General features: G+C 59.9%; 1 protein-coding gene across 1 annotated transcript; it reads left to right on the plus strand.

Annotated features, from left to right (window-relative positions):
• The first annotated feature begins 1,483 nt into the window (after positions 1-1,483).
• On the plus strand, positions 1,484-20,818 carry LOC128949283 (liprin-alpha-3-like). Its single transcript, XM_054294141.1, is given in 16 exon segments — positions 1,484-1,518; positions 7,090-7,230; positions 7,232-7,360; positions 9,576-9,677; positions 10,697-10,861; positions 11,657-11,731; positions 12,548-12,622; positions 13,213-13,359; positions 14,910-14,926; positions 15,531-15,660; positions 17,606-17,653; positions 17,854-17,911; positions 17,914-17,939; positions 18,936-19,019; positions 20,469-20,601; positions 20,763-20,818. Coding segments are annotated over 15 exon segments (1,347 nt in total). The 5' UTR covers positions 1,484-1,518; positions 7,090-7,128.
• Positions 20,819-21,152: the final 334 nt, after the last annotated feature.

The raw sequence follows: 21,152 nt of genomic DNA on the forward strand, positions 1-21,152 counted from the left end.
GAGGGGGGTCGTCTATGTCACCTGTGTCACCTCAGTGTCACCTGTGGCGGGGGGGGGAGGGTCACCTGAGTGTCACCTGTGTCACCTCTGTGTCACCGCTGTCACCTGTGGGGGATCACAGGTGTCACCTGTCACCTGAGTGTCACCTATGGGTTAGAGTCACTTGCGTCACCTGAGGGGGGGGTCACCTGTGTGTCACCTGTGTCACCTGACGGGGGTCACCTGTGTCACCTCTGTGTCACCTGAGGGTCACGTGACTGTCCCCGGGATTGGGGGGGGGGGGGAGGGGTCCAGGTGCTTTTTTTGGGTGGGGAAAAGGGGAAATGGGGGGGTTGGTAACCATGGCAACGGGATGGATGCGTTGGTTTCCATGGTAACGGGGGGAAGGGAGGGGTTGGTAGCCGTGGCAACGGGGCAGGGCGGGGTTGGTTTCCATGGTAACGGGGATGCAGGTAATGGGAGGGGATCCCGTCTCCACGGCAACGGGGTTGGATGGGGTCGGGTCCATCTCCACGGCAACCAGAGGGGGGGAGGGGAATCCTAACGCCTGTCTCCATGGCAACGCCTATGGAGGGGATGGGATGGTCCGTCGTCATGGCAACCAGGGAGTGGGCAGAGTCCCGTCTCCATGGCAACAGAAGGGGTGGAGGGGCGGTTTCCATGGTGACAGAGGGGATGGGAGAGGGTGATCCGTCTCCATGGCAACGGGGTTGGATGAGGTGGTCCATGGTGACCGCCATGAAGGGGATCCCGTTTCCATGGCAACAGGGGCTGTGATGCTGAGTCTCCACGGTGACCGCCATTAAAGTGTGGCGATCCCGTTGCCATGGCAACAGGGCTGGCTGATGCGCCGTCTCCATGGCGACACGCAGGGAGGGGACTCCGCCCCGTCTCCATGGCAACGCGGGGCGGTTTCCATGGCGACGCGCTCCATCCCGGCACGCGGGGACGGGAGCGATCCCGTTGCCATGGCAACGCACGATGGGGAGGGGGGGAAGTGGTCCATCCCCATGGCAACGCGGGGGCGGGGCCGTCTCCATGGCAACGCGCATGCGCGCCCTCCCCCGCCCCCCGCCCGATGACATCACCCCGCGCTGGCCCCGCCCCCCGCGCGCTCCCATTGGCCGCTCGCTCTCAGGCCACGCCCCTCCCTCCCACCCGCCGCGGGGGCGGGGCCAGCGCGCCGCCGGCGCCCTCCCATTGGCCGGCGGCGCCGTCAATCAGCGCCGCATTGGCCGGCGGCGCCGTCAATCAGCGCCGCTCTTAAAGGGCCCGCGCAGCGTTTCGCGGGGCCGGGCCGGGGGGGGGTCGGTACCGGGGGGGGGGCGGGCGGCGGCCGCGGGGCTCGGGCGGGCCCGGGGCGCGCTGGGGCCGGAACCGGAGCGGGGGCGACCGGAGCGACCCCCCCCCCCACCGCCGGGGCCCCCCCTCCCCGCCGGGCCGCCTCCCTCCCGCCGCCCGCCCGCCCGCCCGCCCCGCCCGTCCGCCGGAGCTGCCGCAGCGCCGCTCGGAGCCCAGGTAGGAGCAGGGCCCGAGACCCCCCCGGGACCCCCCGGAACCGACCCCCGGCTGGCAAAGCCCAAATCCGCATCCCCAATCCCAAATCCGCATCCCAATCCCAAATCCGCATCCGCATCCCGAACCCGGCATCGCCATCCCCATCCCATCCCCGCCTCGGCATCCGCATCCCAATTCCGGCATCGCCATCCCAAATCCCATCCCACCTCCGCATCCGCATCCCGATCCCGTCCCGGCCCGGCAGCCGCATCCCGAATCCCAAATCCGCATCCCAAACCCGGCATCGCCATCCCGATCCCATCCCTGTCTCGGCATCCGCATCCCAAATCCCGAATCCGCATCCCGATCCAATCCCGGCCCCGGCAGGCAAATCCCAATTCCGGCATCGCCATCCCGATCCCATCCCGGCCCCGGCATCCCGATCCCATCGCTGCCTCGGCAGCCGCATCCCCGATCCCAAATCCGCATCCCAAATCCCAAATCCGCATCCCAAATCCCAAATCCGGCATCCCCATCCCGCCTCCGGCATCCACGTCCCGGCATCCCGAGCCCATCCCCGGGCCCGGCCCCGCCGTCCCCATCCCCGTCCCATCCTCATCCTCATCCAAATCCCTCATCCCATCCTCATCCTCATCCCATCCCCATCCCAAATCCCCCATCCCCATCCCATTCCCGGCGTCTCCATTCTACCTCCGACACCCCCATCCCAATCCTGGCCCTGCCACCCCCATCCCCATCCCAGACCCCAAAAATCCCATCCCAAACCCTCCATTCCCGAACACCCCATCCCTGTCCTAAAGCCCCGTCCCAAACCCCTCATCTCAAACCCTCCATCCCAAACCCTCCATCCCAATCCTGGCCTCCCCATCCTAAAGCCCCCATGGCAAACCCAAACCCCCTCAACCCCATCCCAAACGCCATCCTAAAGCCCCCATTCCCCGTCCCCAACCCTGCACCCCCATCCCGACCCCATCCCCATCCCAAATCCCCCAACCCAAACCCCCCATCCCAATCCTGGCCGCCCCATCCTCATCTCAACCCCCCATCCCAAACCAAACCCAAATCCCCCATCCGAACTTTGTGTCCTCATCCCAAAGCCCCCATCCCCATCTCAAACCTCATCCCATCCCAAGATCTGCACCTCCATCCCAAAGCCCCCATCCCCATCTCAAAGCCCCCATCCCAACCAAATCCCCCATCCCAAACCGTGCACCCCCATCCCCGCCCTAAACCCCATCCCAAACCCCCATCCCAAACCTCGTACCTCCATCCCAAAACCAAACCCCATCCCCATCCCAAACTCTGCACCCTCATCCCAAAGCCCCCACCCCAATCCCAAACCACATCCCAAAGGCCCCATCCCCATCCCAAAGCCCCCATCCCAAACCCCATCCGAACCCCCATCCCAAACCCAAACCTCATCCCCATCCCGAACTCTGCACCCTCATCCCAAAGCCCCCATCCCCATCTCAAACCCCCCCACGCCAAATCCCCCATCCCAAACCCAAACCCCATCCCCATCCTAAACCCATCCAGACCCCCCATCCCAAACCCTCCAAACCCCATCTTAAAGCCCCCCTCCCCATCCAAACCCCATCCCAAACCCCCCATCCCAAACCCAAACCCCATCTTAAAGCCCCCCTCCCATCCCAAACCCCTACCACCATCCCAAACCCCATCCCAAACCCCCCATCCAAGCCCAAACCTCATCCCCATCCTGAACTCTGCACCCTCATCCCAAAGCCCCCATCCCCATCTCAAACCCCCCATCCCCATCCCAAATCCCAAACCCCATCCCAAACCCTGCACCCTCCTCCAAACCCCCCAAACCCCCTATCCAAACTTGATCCCAAACCTTCCATCCCAAAACCCCCATCCCCATCCAAACCCCTCATTCCAAACCGTGCACCCCCATTCCCGTCCTAAACCCCATCCCAGACCCCCCATCCCAAACCCAAACCTCATCCTAAAGCCCCCCTCCCCATCCCAAACCCCCCATCCCAAACCCAAACCTCATCCCCATCCCAAACTCTGCACCCTCATCCCAAAGCCCCCCATCCTCATCCCAAACCCCCCATCCTCATCCCAAACCCCCCATCCCAAACCCAAACCTCATCCCCATCCCAAACTCTGCACCCTCATCCCAAAGCCCCCATCCTCATCCCAAACCCCCCATCCCAAACCCAAACCCATCCCAAACCCAAACCTCATCCCAAACCCCCCAAACCCCCTATCCCAAACTTGATCCCAAACCCAAACCCCATCCCAAAACCCCCATCCCCATCCCAAATCCCCCATCCCAAACCGTGCACCCCCATCCCCATCCCAAAGCCCCCATCCAAACCCCATCCCTGAACCCCCCATCCAAACCCAAACCCCATCCTAAAGCCCCCATCCCAAACCCCCCATCCCAAACCACTCAAACCCAAACCCCCCATCCCAAACTCTGCACTCTCATCCCAAATCCCCCATTTCAAACCCCCATCCCCATCCTTCCAAAGCGTGCGCCCCCATCCCAAATCCCATCCCCATCCCGAACTCCGCACCCTCATCCCAAACCCCCCATCCCAAAGCCCCCATCCCAAATCCCATCCCAATCCTGGCCTCCCCATCCTCATCCCAAACCCCCCATCCCAAACCCCACCCCAAAGCCCCCACCCCAAACCCCATCTCTACCCCCAGTACCTCCCAGTGCCCCCCATTTCATTCCAGTGCCCCCCATTCCATCCCAGTACCCCTCAGTGCCCCCCATTTCATCCCAGTGCCCCTCTAGTGCCCCCCAGTGCCCCTCAATTTCACCCCAGTACCTCTCAGTGCCCCCCAGTGCCCCCCCTTCCATCCCAGTACTCCCCAGTACCCTCCAGTGCCCCCCATTTCATCCCAGTACCCCCAGTTCATGCCAGAGCCCCCCAGTACCCCTCAATTTCACCCCAGTACCCCCAGTACCCCCCAGTACCCCCCATTTCATCCCAGTTCCCCCCATTCCATCCCAGTAACCCCCAGTACCCCGCAGTCCATCCCAGTACCCCCCATTCCATCCCAGTTCATCCCAGTACCCCCAGTACCTATCAATTTCACCCCAGTGCCCCCCAGTGCCCCCCAGTACCCCCCATTCCATCCCAGTACCTCTCAGTGCCCCCCAGTGCCCCCCATTTCATCCCAGTGCACCCCCAGTTCATCCCAGTGCCCCCCAGTGCCCCCCATTTTCCCCCCCATTTCCCCCCAGTACCTCCCAGTGCCCCCCCATTTCACCCCAGTTCCCCCCAGTACCTCCCAGTGCCCCCCCATTTCACCCCAGTTCCCCCCAGTACCTCCCAGTGCCCCCCCATTTCATCCCAGTTCCCCCAGTACCATCCCAGTGCCCCCCCATTTCACCCCAGTTCCCCCCAGTACCTCCCGTTCCATCCCAGTGCCCCCCAGTACCCCTCAATTTCACCCCAGTGTCCCCCAGTTCATCCCAGTACTCCCCATTCCATCCCAGTAACCCCCAGCACCCCCCATTCCATCCCAGTGCCCCCCACTGCACCCCCACCCCATCCTCCAGTGCTTTCCAGTGCCCAGGTGTGCCCAGGTGTCTCCAGGTGTGCCCAGGTACCCCCAGGTATCTCAGGTGTAGCCAGGTTGATGTTGGAGGCGCTGCCCACCCCCAGAGTGGGCTCAGGACCCCCAGAGTGGGTCAGGAGTGGAGCAGTGCTCGGTACCAACCCCATATTCCCCATGCCCAGGTGTGCCCAGGTGTGCCCAGGTGTGCCCAGGTGTGCCCAGGATGAGGTGTGAGGTGCTCCCCACCCCCAGAGTGGGGTCAGGACTGGAGCAGTGCTGGGCACTGACCCCATATTCCCCATGCCCAGGTGCGCCCAGGTGTGCCCAGGTGTGCCCAGGTACCCCCAGGTATCTCAGGTGTAGCCAGGTTGATGTTGGAGGCGCTGCCCACCTGTGGGATGGTTCAGGACACCCGAAATGGGTCAGGAGTGGGCAGTGGTGGGTATTGACCCCATACCCCCTCATCCAGGTGTGCCCAGGTGTTCCCGGGTGTGCCCAGGTGTGCCCAGGATGATGTTGGAGGTGCTGCCCACCCCCAGAGTGGGGTCAGGACCCCCAGAGTGGAGTCAGGACTGGAGCAGTGTTGGGTACTGACTCCATATTCCTCATGCCCAGGTGTGCCCAGGTGTGCCCAGGTGTGCCCAGGTACGTTCAGGAGGATGTGCGAGGTGCTGCCCACCCCCGGCCAGGACCCTAAGAGGGTCTTGGGACCCCCCAGAATGGGTCAGGACTGGAGCAGTGCTGGGTACCGACCCCATATTCCCCACGCTCAGGTGTGCCCAGGTGTGCCCAGGTGTGCCCAGGTGTCTCCAGGGTGTGCAGGATGATGCGCGAGGTGCTGCCCACCATCAGCGAGGACCCCCAGAGTGGTTCAGGACCCCCAAGGAACCCAGACTCGTTCCAATCACTCACATCCCTCCCACTCCATCTCCCCTCAGGTATCTCCAGGTGTCTCCAGGTGCGCCCAGGTGTGCCCAGGATGATGCGCGAGGTGCTGCCCACCATCAGCCAGGACCCTCAGGATGGGCCAGGACCCCCAAAGAGCCCAATCTTGTATCAAACCCCTGACGTTGTTCCCATCCTGTTTCTCTCCAGGTGTCTCCAGGTGTCTCCAGGGGCGCCCAGGTGTGTAGGATGATGTGCGAGGTGCTGCCCACCATCAGCCAGGACGCCCAGGATCTGTCAGGACTCCCAAAGAGCCCAATCTTGTATCAAAAGCCTCACGTTGTTCCCATCCTGTTTCTCTCCAGGTGATTCCAGGTGTCTCCAGGGGCGCCCAGGTGCGCCCAGGTGTGCAGGATGATGTGCGAGGTGCTGCCCACCGTCAGCGAGGACCCCCAGGATCTGTCAGGACCCCCAGACTGATTCAGTCCCAGATCAGATGCTCACATCCCTCCCACTCCATCTCCCCCCAGGTGACTCCAGGTGTGCCCAGGTGTGTCCAGGTGCGCCCAGGTGCGCTTAGGTGCCCAGGATGATGCGCGAGGTGCTGCCCACCATCAGCGAGGGACCCTCAGAGTGGTTCAGTCTCAGATCAGATGCTCACATTGCTTCCACTCCATCTCCCCCCAGGTGTCTCCAGGTGCGCGCAGGTGTGCCCAGGTGTGCAGGATGATGCGTGAGGTGCTGCCCACCATCAGCGAGGACCCCCAGAGTGGTTCAGGACCCCCAAAAGACACAATCTTGAATCAGTCCCTGATCTCTCTCCCACTCCATCTCCCCCCAGGTGTCTCCAGGTGCGCGCAGGTGCGCCCAGGTGTGCAGGATGATGTGCGAGGTGCTGGCCACCATCAGCCAGGACGCCCAGGATCTGTCAGGACTCCCAGGATGGTTCAGTCTCAGATCAGATGCTCACATTTCTGCATGTTTTGTCCCCCCAGGTGACTCCAGGTGTGCCCAGGTGTTTCCAGGTGCGCCCAGGTGCGCCCAGGTTGATGTGCGAGGTGCTGCCCACCATCAGCGAGGACCCCCAGACTGATTCAGTCTCAGATCAGATGCTCACATTTCTGCCATGTTTTGTCCCCCCAGGTGTGTCCAGGTGCGCCCAGGTGCGCTTAGGTGCCCAGGATGATGTGCGAGGTGCTGCCCACCATCAGCGAGGACCCGCGGCGGGGCTCGGGCGCGGCCGAGGAGCCGGGGCTGGAGCAGCTGATGGTGCAGATGCTGCGGGGAGCGCGAGCGGCTGCTGGAGACGCTGCGGGACACGCAGGAGGGGCTGAACACGGCGCACCTGCGGCTGCGCGACCTGGCGCACGAGAGGGACCTGCTGCAGCGCCAGCTCAACTGCGCCCTGCCGCAGGTGAGGCACACCTGGGCAGGTAACATGGGCAGGAAGGGGTTAAAGGTGGGGTTAAACCAGGTGTGGTGTGGCTAAAGGTGGGGTTCAACCAGGTGTGCTGTGGTGTAGGATGGGTTAAACCAGGTGTGGTGTGGATAAACCAGGTGTGGTCAGGGAGGGGTTAAACCAGGTGTGGTGTGGATAAACCAGGTGTGGGTCAGGGAGGGGAAGGGTTAAACCAGGTGTGGTCAGGGAGGGGAAGGGTTAAAAGGTGTGGTCAGGTGTGGGAAGGGTTAAACCAGGTGTGGTCAGGTGTGGGAAGGGTTAAACCAGGTGTGGTCAGGGAGGGAAAGGGTTAAACCAGGTGTGGTCAGGTGTGGGAAGGGTTAAACCAGGTGTGGTCAGGTGTGGGAAGGGTTAAACCAGGTGTGGTCAGGGAGGGAAGGGTTAAACCAGGTGTGGTCAGGTGTGGGAAGGGTTAAACCAGGTGTGGTCAGGGCGGGGCTGAACACGGCGCACCTGCGGCTGCGCGACCTGGCGCACGAGAGGGACCTGCTGCAGCGCCAGCTCAACTGCGCCCTGCCGCAGGTGAGGCAGGGCAGGGGTTAAACCAGGTGTGGCGTGGCTAAAGGTGGGGCTAAACCAGGTGTGGTGTGGGATAAACCAGGTGTGGTCAGGAAGGGGAAGGGTTAAATCAGGTGTGGTGTGGGTGTGGTTAAACCAGGTGTGGTGTAGTTAAAGGTGTGGATAAACCAGGTGTGGTGTGGATAAACCAGGTGTGGTGTGGGTGTGGTTAAACCAGGTGTGGTGTAGTTAAAGGTGTGGATAAACCAGGTGTGGTGTGGGTGTGGTTAAACCAGGTGTGGTGTGGATAAACCAGGTGTGGTGTGGGTGTGGTTAAACCAGGTGTGGTGTAGTTAAAGGTGTGGATAAACCAGGTGTGGTGTGGGTGTGGTTAAACCAGGTGTGGTGTGGATAAACCAGGTGTGGTGTGGGTGTGGTTAAACCAGGTGTGGTGTAGTTAAAGGTGTGGATAAACCAGGTGTGGTGTGGATAAACCAGGTGTGTTGTGGGTGTGGTTAAACCAGGTGTGTTGTGGGTGTGGTTAAACCAGGTGTGGTGTGGATAAACCAGGTGTGTTGTGGGTGTGGTTAAACCAGGTGTGTTGTGGGTGTGGTTAAACCAGGTGTGGGTGTGGTTAAACCAGGTGTGGTGTGGATAAAGATGGGTTAAACCAGGTGTGGTCAGGGATGGGTGGAGTTAAACCAGGTGTGGTCGGGGAGGGGAAGGGTTAAACCAGGTGTGGTCAGGGACGGGCAAAGGGGTTGAGCAGGTGACTTCAGGTCAGGTGTGGACAGGTGTCCCCATGTCCCCAATGTCCTCAATCCCCCCAGTCCCCCTCAATGTCCCCAATCCCCGCCAACCCCCTCAGTGTCCCCAATGTCCCCAGTGTCCCCAGTGTCCCCAATCCCCCCAGTGTCCCCAGCGCTGTTTCCAAGGTCCCTACTGTCCCCAATGTCCCTAATCCCCCCCAATGTCCCCAATGTCCCCAATGTCCCCAATGTCCCCATTGCTGTCTCCTGCGTTGTCAATGCTGTCCCCAGTGCCCCCAATATCCCCAATGTCCCCAATGTCCCCAATGTCCCCAATGTCCTGAAATGCCTCCAGTCCCCCTCAATGTCCCCAATGTCCCCAATCCCCCTCAGTGTCCCCAGTGTCCCCAATGTCCCCAGTGTCCCCAGTGTCCCCTGCAATGTCCCCAATGTCCCCAATGTCCCCAGTGTCCCAGTGTCCCCAGTGTCCCCTGCAATGTCCCCAGTGTCCCCTGCAATGTCCCCAATGTCCCCAATGTCCCCAATGTCCCCAATGTCCCCAGTGTCCCCAGTGTCCCCAGTGTCCCCTGCAATGTCCCCAGCAATGTCCCCAGTGTCCCCAGTGTCCCCAGTGTCCCCAGTGTCCCCTGCAATGTCCCCAGCAATGTCCCCAATGTCCCCAGTGTCCCCAGTGTCCCCAGTGTCCCCTGCAATGTCCCCTGCAATGTCCCCAGTGTCCCCAGTGTCCCCAGTGTCCCCAGTGTCCCCAGTGTCCCCTGCAATGTCCCCAATCCCCCTCAGTGTCCCCAGTGTCCCCAGTGTCCCCAGTGTCCCAGTGTCCCCTGCAATGTCCCCAATGTCCCCAGTGTCCCCAGTGTCCCCAGTGTCCCCAGTGTCCCCTGCACTGTCCCCGCTGTCCCCAGGAGCTGGCGGCGCTGACCAAGGAGCTGAACCTGTGCCGGGAGCAGCTCCTGGAGCGCGAGGAGGAGATCGCCGAGCTCAAGGCCGAGCGCAACAACACCCGCGTGAGCGCCGGGGCCCCGCGTGTCCCCAGATGTCCCCAAATGTCACCTCGGTGTCCCCAAATGTCACCTCGGTGTCCCCAATGATGTCCCCAATCCCCCCAATGTCCACAACACCATCAATCCCTTCAATGTCCCCTCAGTGTCCCCAAATCCCCCCAGTGTCCCCAGTGATGTCCCCACTGTCCCCAAATGCCCCCATTGTCCCAATGTCCCCAACACTCCCAATGTCCCCAGTGTCCCCAATGTCCCCAATCCCCACAATCCCCACAATGTCCCCAATGTCCCCAACGCCCCCAATGTCCTTAATGTCCCTGATGTCCCTGATCCCCACAATGTCCCCAATGTCCCCAGTGCTGTCCCCAGCTGCTGCTGGAGCACCTGGTGTCCATAACATCCCCAAAGTCCCCACTGTCCCCCCAATCCCCACAATGTCCCCAATGTCCCCACTGTCCCCAACACCCCCATTGTCCCCAATGTCCCCAACGCCCCCAATGTCCCCAATGTCCCCGATGCCGTCCCCAGCTGCTGCTGGAGCACCTGGAGCACCTGGTGTCCCCAATGTCCCCAATGTCCCCAACATCTCCAACATCCCCAATGTCCCCAACGTCCCCAACGCCCCCAATATCTCCAATGTCCCCAGTGTCCCCAACGCCCCCAGTGTCCCCAGTGTCCCCAACACTGTCCCCACTGTCCCCAGCTGCTGCTGGAGCACCTGGAGCACCTGGTGTCCCCAATGTCCCCAACATCCCTGATCCCCCCAGTGTCCCCAGTGTCCCCAACACTGTCCCCACTGTCCCCAGCTGCTGCTGGAGCACCTGGAGCACCTGGTGTCCCCAATGTCCCCAACATCCCTGATCCCCCCAGTGTCCCCAGTGTCCCCAACACTGTCCCCACTGTCCCCAGCTGCTGCTGGAGCACCTGGAGCACCTGGTGTCCCCAATGTCCCCAACATCCCTGATCCCCCCAATGTCCCCAATGTCCCCCAACACTGTCCCCAACACTGTCCCCACTGTCCCCAGCTGCTGCTGGAGCACCTGGAGCACCTGGTGTCGCGCCACGAGCGCTCTCTCCGCATGACCGTGGTCAAGCGCCAGGCCCAGTCCCCGGCCGGGGTCTCCTCCGAGGTCGAGGTGCTCAAGGCCCTCAAGTCGCTCTTCGAGCACCACAAGGCCCTGGACGAGAAGGTCTGGGGGGGGGTTTGGGGGGTCCTGGGGGATCCTTGGGGGGGTCTTTAGAGGATCTTTGGGGGGTTTTTGGGGGTCTCTAATGGGGTTTTGGGGGATTTTGGGGGGTTTAAGGTGACCTGGTGGGACCTGGTGGGATCTAAATGGACCTGAAGGCATCTCAGGAGGGTTCTGAGGTGACCTGGGGGGTCTTGGGGGTGTCCTTGAGGGGTTTTGGGGGGATTTTAAGGTGACTTGGTGGGACCTGAAGGTATCTCAGGAGGGTTCTGAGGTGACCTGGGGGTCCTGGTGGGGTCTTTGGGGAGTTTTGGGCGATCCCCCTGGGTGGTCCTGGGGGGGTTTTTGGGGTGTTTTGGTGGGGTTTAAGGAGACCTGGTGGGACCTGGTGGGATCTAAATGGACCTGAAGGCATCTCAGGAGGGTTCTGAAGTGACCTGGGTGGTCCTGGGGGGGTCCTTGAGGGGTTTTGGGGGGATTTTAAGGTGACTTGATGGGACCTGAAGGTATCTCAGGAGGGTTCTGAGGTGACCTGGGGGGTCCTGGGTGGTCTTGGGGGGTTCCTGGGGGTCCCTGGGGGGTTTTGGGGGTCCCTGGGAGGGTCTCAGGGGGTTCTGGGATGTCCCTGGTCTCACCTGGTGGCACCTGGTGACACTCAAGTGTCCCTGGGGGGGACCCAAGGGGGTCTCAGGGGACTTTGGGGGTCACACAGGTGGCCCTGGGGACATCTCAGGGGGGGTTCTGGTGGCCCCCTGGTGTCACCTCAATGTCACCTCGATGTCACCGCGATGTCCCCAGGTGCGGGAGCGGCTGCGGGTGGCCCTGGAGCGCGTGGCCGTGCTCGAGGAGGAGCTGGAGGTGTCCAACCAGGAGGTGGGGACAGCAGGGGACACCGGGGTGGGGACACCGGGGTGGTGGCACTGGGGTGGTGGCACTGGGGTGGTGGCACCGGGGTGGTGGCACCGGGGTGGTGGCACTGGGGTGTCCCCGTGGGTGGTGGCAGGGGTGACGCCCATTGTGGTGCTTTGGAGGGTGACACCTGTGCGCTGTCCCCGTGTCACCTGGGGGTGGCACTGTCCCCATGTCCCTGTCCCTGTGTCACCTGGGGGTGGCACTGTCCCCGTGTCATTGTCTTTGTCCCTCTGTCCCTGTTGGTGACACTGTCCCTGTCCCTGTCCCCTCCCTGTTGGTGACACTGTCCCCTTGTCCCTGTGTTTGTCCCCTCCCTGTCCCCCAGTCCCTGTCCCTGAAGTGACACTGTCCCTGTCCCCATGTGCCTGAGGGTGACATTGTCCCCATGTCATTGTCACTGTCACTGTCCCACAGTCGCTGTCCCTGCGGGAGCAGCTGTCCCTGTTGGTGACACTGTCACTGTCATTGTCCCTGTCATTGTCCCCGCAGTCGCTGTCCCTGCGGGAGCAGCTGTCCCTGTTGGTGACACTGTCACTGTCATTGTCACTGTCATTGTCCCCGCAGTCGCTGTCCCTGCGGGAGCAGCTGTCCCTGTTGGTGACACTGTCCCTGTCATTGTCCCCGCAGTCGCTGTCCCTGCGGGAGCAGCTGTCCCTGTTGGTGACACTGTCACTGTCACTGTCCCTGTCATTGTCCCCGCAGTCGCTGTCCCTGCGGGAGCAGCTGTCCCTGTTGGTGACACTGTCACTGTCATTGTCCCTGTCATTGTCCCCGCAGTCGCTGTCCCTGCGGGAGCAGCTCTCTCGGCGCCGCTCGGGCCTGGAGGACGCGGCCACCGACGGGGACAGCGCGGTGAGGGGACAGCGGGGACACCGGGGGGGTCAGGGGTCATGGGGGGGACACTGGGGGGGACAGCGGGGGTGTCAGGGGTCACCGATGGGGACAGCGCGGTGAGGGGACAGCGGGGACACCGGGGGGGTCAGGGGTCATGAGGGGGACACTGGGGGGGACACCAGGGGGGTCAGGGGTCACTGATGGGGACAGAGCGATGAGGGGACAGCGGGGACATTGGGGGGACACTGAGGGGACACTGGGGAGGTCAGAGGTCACAGGGTGGGGACAGCACGGTGAGGGGGACAATGGGGACATCAGGGGGGACACTGGGGGGGTCAGAGGGGGGTCAGGGGACAATGGGGGGGTCAGGGGGGACACCAGGGGGACAGCATGGTCAGGGGACAATGGGGACACTGGGGGGTCAGGGGTCACCAATGGGGACAGAGCGATGAGGGGACAATGGGTGACCCTGGGGGGGACACCATGGTAAGGGGACACTGGGTGACACTGGGGGGGTCAGAGCTGTCCTGGGGGGGGGGGGGGGTCAGAGGTGTCCTGGTGGGGGTCAGGGGTCAGGGGTCAGGGGTCAGAGGTGGCGCTGTCCCCAGGCGGAGCTGGAGGCGTCGCTGGGCCGGCAGCGCGTGGCCGCCCTGTGCCGCCAGCTGGGCCGGCTGCAGGACGAGGCCAACGCCGCCCAGAGGGAGCTGGCCCGGGCCCACGAGGCAGGGGCCAAGCTCCAGAGGGACCTCAAGGAGGTGAGGACGGGGGGAAATAGCGAAAAAACGGGAAAAAACGGTGAAAAAACGAGAAAAAACAGTGAAAAAATGGCTAAAAACGGTGGAAAAATGGCTAGAAATGGCCCAAACTGGGAGGAAATGACCCAAAGCGGGAGCTGGCCCAGGCCAAGCTCCAGAGGGACCTCAAGGAGGTGAGGACGGGGGGAAATGGTGAAAAAAACGGTGAAAAAACGAGAAAAAAATGGTGAAAAAACGAGAAAAAACGGGAGGAAACGGTGAAAAAATGACTAAAAACGGCCAAAAAATGGCTAAAAAACGGTGAAAATGGCCCAAAGTGGGAGCTGGCCTGGGCAAATGGCCCGAAGTGGGAGCTGGCCTGGGCCAAGCTCCAGAGGGACCTCAAGGAGGTGAGGACGGGGGGAAATGGCGAAAAAACGGGGAAAAATGGTGAAAAAACGGGGGAAAACGGTGAAAAAACGAGAAAAAAACGGTGAAAAATGGCCGAAACCCAGCTAAAAATGGGGAAATGGCCCAAAGTGGGATCTGGCCTGGGCCAAGCTCCAGAGGGACCTCAAGGAGGTGAGGACAAGGTAAAATATGGAAAAATGGGAAAAAACAGGAAAAAAAAAGGAGAAAAACAGTGAAAAAATGGCTAAAAAGGGTGAAAAATTGATAAAATGGCTCAAACTTCCAAGTGGGAGCTGGCCCGGGCCCATGAGGCAGGGGCCAAGCTCCAGAGGGATCTCAAGGAGGTGAGGACGGGGGAAATGAGGGGAAAATGGGAAAAAACAGGAAAAAAATGTGAAAAAAATGGGGGGAAACGGTGAAAAAATGGCGAAAAAACGGTGAAGAAATGGCGAGAAACAGTGAAAATAGGGAAAAATGGCAAAAATGGCCCAAAGTGGGAGCTGGCCCGGGACAAGCTCCAGAAGGATCTCAAGGAGGTGAGGACAGGGGGAAATGGTGAAAAAACGGTGAAAAAACGGGAAAAAATGGCTAAAAACGGTGAAAAAATGGCTAAAAATGGCTACAAACAGTGAAAATGGCCCCAAAGTGGGATCTGGCCTGGGCCAAGCTCCAGAGGGACCTCAAGGAGGTGAGGACGGGGGGAAATGGCGAAGAAACGGGAAAAAACGGTGAAAAAATATGAAAAAACGGTGAAAAAATGGCTAAAAACGGTGAAAAAATGGCGAAAAACCAGCTAAAAATGGGAAAATGGCCCAAAGTGGGATCAGGCCTGGGCCAAGCTCCAGAGGGACCTCAAGGAGGTGAGGACGGGGGGAAATGGCGAAAAAACGGGAAAAAACGGTGAAAAACAGCATCAAACTGGGATGATGCCCCCAATGTCCCCGGTGTCCCCAAATGATGTCCCCACCAGGCCCTGGCGCAGCGCGAGGACATGGAGGAGCGCATCACGACACTCCATTGTCCCCGATGTCCCCATTGCCCCCCAACACCCCCAATGTCCCCAGTGTCCCAAATGTCCCCAGTGATGTCCCCAATTCCCCCAATGTCCCCAATGTCCCCATTGTCTCCAATGTCCCCATTGTCCCCAATGATGTCCCCAGGCGCTGGCGCAGCGCGAGGACATGGAGGAGCACATGACAACATTGGAATGTCCCCAATGTCCCAATGTCCCATTGCCCCCAATGTCCCCATTGTCCCCAATGTCCCCAGTGTCCCCAATGTCCCCAGTGTCCCCATTGTCCCCATTGTCCCCAGTGTCCCCATTGTCCCCAGTGTCCCCAGTGTCCCCAGTGTCCCCAGTGTCCCCAGTGTCCCCAATGTCCCCAGTGTCCCCATTGATGTCCCCACTGTCCCCTCAGGTGCTGGCGCAGCGTGAGGACATGGAGGAGCGCATCACAACACTCCAGTGTCCCAATGTCCCCAGTGTCCCCAATGTCCCCAATGTCCCCATTGTCCCCAATGTCCCCAGTGTCCCCAATGTCTCCAATGTCCCCAGTGTCCCCAATGTCCCCAATGTCCCCAGTGTCCCCATTGATGTCCCCAGGCGCTGGCGCAGCGCCGAGGACATGGAGGAGCGCATCATGACATTGGAATGTCCCCAGTGCCCCCAATGTCCCATTGCCCCCAATGTCCCCAGTGTCCCCATTGTCCCCAGTGTCCCCAATGTCCCCATGTCCCCATTGATGTCCCCACTGTCCCCTCAGGCGCTGGCGCAGCGCGAGGGACATGGAGGAGCGCATCACGACGCTGGAGCGGCGCTACCTGAGCGCGCAGCGCGAGGCGACCTCGCTGCACGACGCCAACGACCGGCTGGAGAACGAGCTGGCCAGCAAGGAGAGCCTGTACAGACAGGTGGGACATTGGGGACACACCTGAGGACACACCTGGGGACACACCTGGGGACACCTGAGATAGAGGGGACACAGCTGGGATAGAGGGGACACAGCTGGAGAATGAGCTGGCCAGCAAGGAGAGCCTGTACAGACAGGTGGGACATTGGGGACATTGGGGACACACCTGGGGACATTGGGGACACCTGAGATAGAGGGGACACAGCTGGGATAGAGGGGACACAGCTGGAGAACAAGCTGGCCAGCAAGGAGAGCCTGTACAGACAGGTGGGACATTGGGGACATTGGGGACACACCTGGGGACACACCTGGGGACACCTGAGATAGAAGGGGACACAGCTGGAGAATGAGCTGGCCAGCAAGGAGAGCCTGTACAGACAGGTGACACACCTGGGGACATTGGGGACACACCTGGGGACACACCTGGGGACACCTGAGATACACCTGAGATAGAGGGGACACAGCTGGGATAGAGGGGACACAGCTGGAGAATGAGCTGGCCAGCAAGGAGAGCCTGTACAGACAGGTGACACACCTGGGGACATTGGGGACACACCTGGGGACACACCTGGGGACACCTGAGATACACCTGAGATAGAGGGGACACAGCTGGGATAGAGGGGACACAGCTGGAGAATGAGCTGGCCAGCAAGGAGAGCCTGTACAGACAGGTGGGACATTGGGGACATTGGGGACACACCTGGGGACATTGGGGACACCTGAGATAGAGGGGACACAGCTGGGATAGAGGGGACACAGCTGGAGAATGAGCTGGCCAGCAAGGAGAGCCTGTACAGACAGGTGACACACCTGGGGACACTGGGGACACGCCTGGGGACAGCTGGGACACACCTGAGATAGAGGGGACACAGCTGGGATAGAGGGGACACAGCTGGAGAATGAGCTGGCCAGCAAGGAGAGCCTGTACAGACAGGTGGGACATTGGGGACACACCTGGGGACATTGGGGACACCTGAGATAGAGGGGACACAGCTGGGATAGAGGGGACACAGCTGGAGAAGGAGCTGGCCAGCAAGGAGAGCCTGTACAGACAGGTGACACACCTGGGGACACACCTGGGGACATTGGGGACACCTGAGATACACCTGAGATAGAGGGGACACAGCTGGGACAATGGGGACACACCTGAGCACAGCAGACATAAATGGCACACCCCTGGGATAGAGGGGACACCTGGGGACACACCTGGGGACACACCTGGGGACACATCGGAGATAGAGGGGACACAGCTGGGGACACCTGGGGACATTGAGGACATACCTGGGACACACCTGGGATAGAGGGGACACGCCTGGGGACACACCTGGGGACACACCTGGGGACACACCTGGGGACACATCGGAGATAGAGGGGACACAGCTGGGGACACCTGGGGACATTGAGGACACACCTGGGGACACACCTGGGGACACACCTGGACACACCTTGGTGTCCCCATTGATGTCCCCACCACCGGTTGATGTTGTCCCCCCCATCCTTGTCCTTCACCCAATCCTCTCAATGTCCCCAATGTCCCCGATGTCCCCAAATGTCCCCAGAGCGAGGAGAAGGGCCGGCAGCTGCAGGAGTGGCTGGAGAACACCTGACGTCCCCAGTGTCCCCAATGTCCCCAATGTCCCCAATGTCCCAATAACCTCAATGTCCCCAATCCCCTCGATGTCCCCAAATGTCCCCAATGACCCCAATCCCTGTCAGTGTCCCCAATGTCCCCAATGTCCCCAATGTCCCCAGAGCGAGGAGAAGGGCCGGCAGCTGCAGGAGTGGCTGGAGGACGCCTCACATCCCTGATGTCCCAATGTCCCCAACATCCCCAATGTCCCCAATGTCCCCAATCCCTGTCAGTGTCCCCAATGTCCCCAATGTCCCCAATCCCTGTCAGTGTCCCCAATGTCCCCAGTGTCCCCAATGTCCCCAAATGTCCCCAGAGCGAGGAGAAGGGCCGGCAGCTGCAGGAGTGGCTGGAGGACGCCAAGGCCAAGCTGCAGCTTGACCCTGATGTCCCAATGTCCCCCAATGTCCCCAATGTCCCCAATCCCTGTCAGTGTCCCCAATGTCCCCAATGTCCCCAATGTCCCCAATGTCCCCAGTGTCCCCAATGTCCCCAATGTCCCCCAATGTCCCCAGAGCGAGGAGAAGGGCCCGGCAGCTGCAGGAGTGGCTGGAGGACGCCAAGGCCAAGCTGCAGCTGACCCTGCAGAAAGCCGAGACGCTGCCCGAGATCGAGGCCCAGCTGGCCAGAGGGTGGCGGCGCTCACCAAGGTGGGGCTGGGGGCGACTTTGGGGGGTCCTGGGGGGATTTGGGGGGGTCTTGAGAGGATTTGGGGCAGTTTAGGGGGGTCTTGAGGGGGTCTGGGGGGGTTGTGAGGGAGTTTTGGGGGGATTTGGGGGAGATTTGAGGGAGTTTTGCGGGGATTTGAGGGTCCTGAGGGGGTTTGGGGGCGATTTTGGGGGGTCCTGGGGGGGGGTTTGGGGGGTTCTAGGGGGGTTTGGGGTGGTCTTGAGGGGGTTTTGGGGGGGATTTGGGGGAGTTTGGGGGGGATTTGGGGGGGCTTGAGGGGTTTTGGGGGGGATTTGGGGGGGTTTTGGGGAGGTGTTGGAGGGTCCTGGAGGGGTCTGGGGGCATCTTGAGGAGGTTTGGGAAGATCTGGGGGGGTTTAGGGGGGTTGGGGTGAATTTGTGGGGTCCTGGGGGGTCCTGGAGGGTCTTGAAGGGTTTTGAGGGGATTTGGGGGAGATTTAGGGGAGTTTGGGGGGATTTTTGGGGGTTTTGGGGAGGTTTTGGGGGTCTTGGAGGGGTTGAGGTGAATTTTTGGAGGGATTTGAGGGGGAGTTTTGGGGGTTCTGGGGGGGGATTTGGGGGGGGGGTCTTGAGGGGGTTTGGGGGGATTTGAGGGGAATTTGGGGGGTCCCAGGGGCGTTTGGGGTGGTCCCAAGTGGGTTTGGGGTGGGTTTTGAGGGAGTTTTGGGGGGATTTGGGGGGATTTTGGAGGGTCTTGAGGATTTTGGGGAGGGATTTGGGGGGTCCTGGGGGGGGATTTTGGGGGCGTCCTTGGACGCTCCAGGTGGGTTTGGGGTCTGGAGTAGTCCTGAAGGGATTGTCCCCCAAATGTCCCCAAATGTCCCCAATGTCCCCAATGTCCCCAATGTCCCCAATGTCCCCAAATGTCCCCAATGTCCCCAATCCCCCCAATGTCCCCCAATGTCCCCAAATGTCCCCAATCCCCCCAATGTCCCCAATGTCCCCGAATGTCCCCAGGCCGAGGAGCGCCACGGGAATTTCGAGGAGCGCTTGCGGCAGCTCGAGGCCCAACTGCAGGAGAAGAACCAGGAGCTGCAGAGGGTGGGCACCCCGAAAAATGGGAACACCCCAAAAAACGGGAAATCCCAAAAATGGGGAACCCCAAAAATGGGGAATCCTAAAAATGGGCACACCCCAAAAATTGGAAATCCCAAAAATGGGAAACCCTAAAAATGGGGAATCCTAAAAATGGGCACACCCCAAAAATTGGAAATCCCCAAAATGGGGAACCCTAAAAATGGGAAATCCTAAAAATGGGAACCCCAAAAATGGGAAATCCCAAAAATGGGAAATCCTAAAAATGGGAACCCCCAAAAATGGGAAATCCCAAAAAATGGGAACCCCAAAAATTTGAAATCCCAAAAATGGGAAATCCCAAAAATGGGAAATCCTAAAAATTGGAAATCCTAAAAATGGGAACCCCAAAAATGGGAAATCCCAAAAAATGGGGAACCCTAAAAATGGGAAATCCCAAAAATGGGAACCCCAAAAATGGGAAATCCCAAAAATTGGAAATCCCAAAAATGGGAAATCCTAAAAATGGGAACCCCAAAAATTGGAAATCCCAAAAATGGGAAATCCCAAAAATGGGAAATCCTAAAAATGGGAACCCCAAAAAATGGGAAATCCCAAAAAATGGGAACCCCAAAAATTGGAAATCCCAAAAATGGGAAATCCCAAAAATGGGAAATCCTAAAAAATGGGAACCCCAAAAATTGGAAATCCCAAAAATGGGAAATCCAAAAATGGGAAATCCCAAAAAATGGGAACCCCAAAAATGGGAAATCCCAAAAATGGGAAATCCTAAAAATGGGAAACCCCAAAAATTGGAAATCCCAAAAATGGGAAATCCCAAAAATGGGAAATCCCAAAAAATGGGAACCCCAAAAATTGGAAATCCCAAAAATGGGAAATCCCAAAAAAGGGAAATCCCAAAAAATGGAACCCCAAAAATTGGAAATCCCAAAATTGGAAATCCCAAATTCAGACACCCCAAAAATGGGAAATCCCAAAAATTGGAAATTCCAAAAATGGGAACCCCAAAAATGGGAAACCCCCAAAATGGGAAACCTCAAAAATTGGAAACCCCAAAATTGGAAACTTCAAAAATGGGAAATCCCAAAAATTGGAAATCCAAAAATGGGAAATCCTAAAATGGGACACCCCAAAAACGAGACACCCCAAAAACCAGAAAACCCCAAATTGGGGCACCCCAAAAACGAGGACACCCCAAATTCAGGCCCCCCAAAACCGGGGATACCCCAAAAATGGACACCCCAAAATTCACCACCCCAAATCTGGGAACCCCAAAATTCCGGTGGGGTCTCCCCAACGTTTCACCGCCCCCCAAAACCCATTAAAAATTCCATTTCCCCCCCATTTTTCGTGCTACAAACGCGGGGTTTTCGACGCTCCCCCGCGTTGAAATTTTTTGGGGAGCCCCCCCCCGATATTTTGGGGACCCCCGGTGTAATTTTGGGGTGCCCCCAGGCGCGGCAGAGGGAGAAGATGAACGACGAGCACAACAAGCGGCTCTCGGAGACGGTGGATCGGCTGCTGAGCGAGAGCAACGAGCGGCTGCAGCTGCACCTCAAGGAGAGGATGGGGGGCCCTGGAGGAGAAGGTGGGCACCCCCAAACTGGGGAGGGGGCTCAGACAAAAATTCGGGGGTCCTGGGAGAAATTTGGGGGGTCCTGGGAGAAATTTGGGTGAAATTTGGGGGGTCCCAGGGGGAGTTTTAGGGGGTTTTTGGGGGCTCTAAAATGGTTTTTGTTGCACCTAAAGGAGAGGATTGGGGGCACCCCAAAATTGGGGAGGGGTCTGGGGGGTCCTGGGAATAATTCTGGGGGGTCCTGAGAGAAATTTGGGCAGAATTTGGGGGATCCCAAGTGGATTCGGGGGGGTCCTAGGGAGATTTTGGGGGGTCCTGGATGGGATTTGAGGGAATTTTGGGGGTCCTGGATGGGATTTGGGGGGAGTTTGGGGGGTCCTGGGCGGCTCCAGATGCCCCTAAAGGAGAGGATGGGGGCCCTGGAGGAGAAGGTGGGCACCCCCAAACTGGGGAGGGGGCTCAGACAAAAACTGGGGGGTCCTGGGAGAAATTTGGGGGGTCCCAGGTGGATTTTGGGGGGTTTTTAGGGGGATTTTGGGGGGTCCTGGGGGTCTGCAATGGCT

This window comes from Melozone crissalis, unplaced genomic scaffold, assembly GCF_028551555.1.
Source record: "Melozone crissalis strain CALT ecotype California unplaced genomic scaffold, PUWL_Pcris_2 ptg000217l_1, whole genome shotgun sequence".
NCBI classification, from domain to species: Eukaryota; Metazoa; Chordata; class Aves; order Passeriformes; family Passerellidae; genus Melozone; species Melozone crissalis.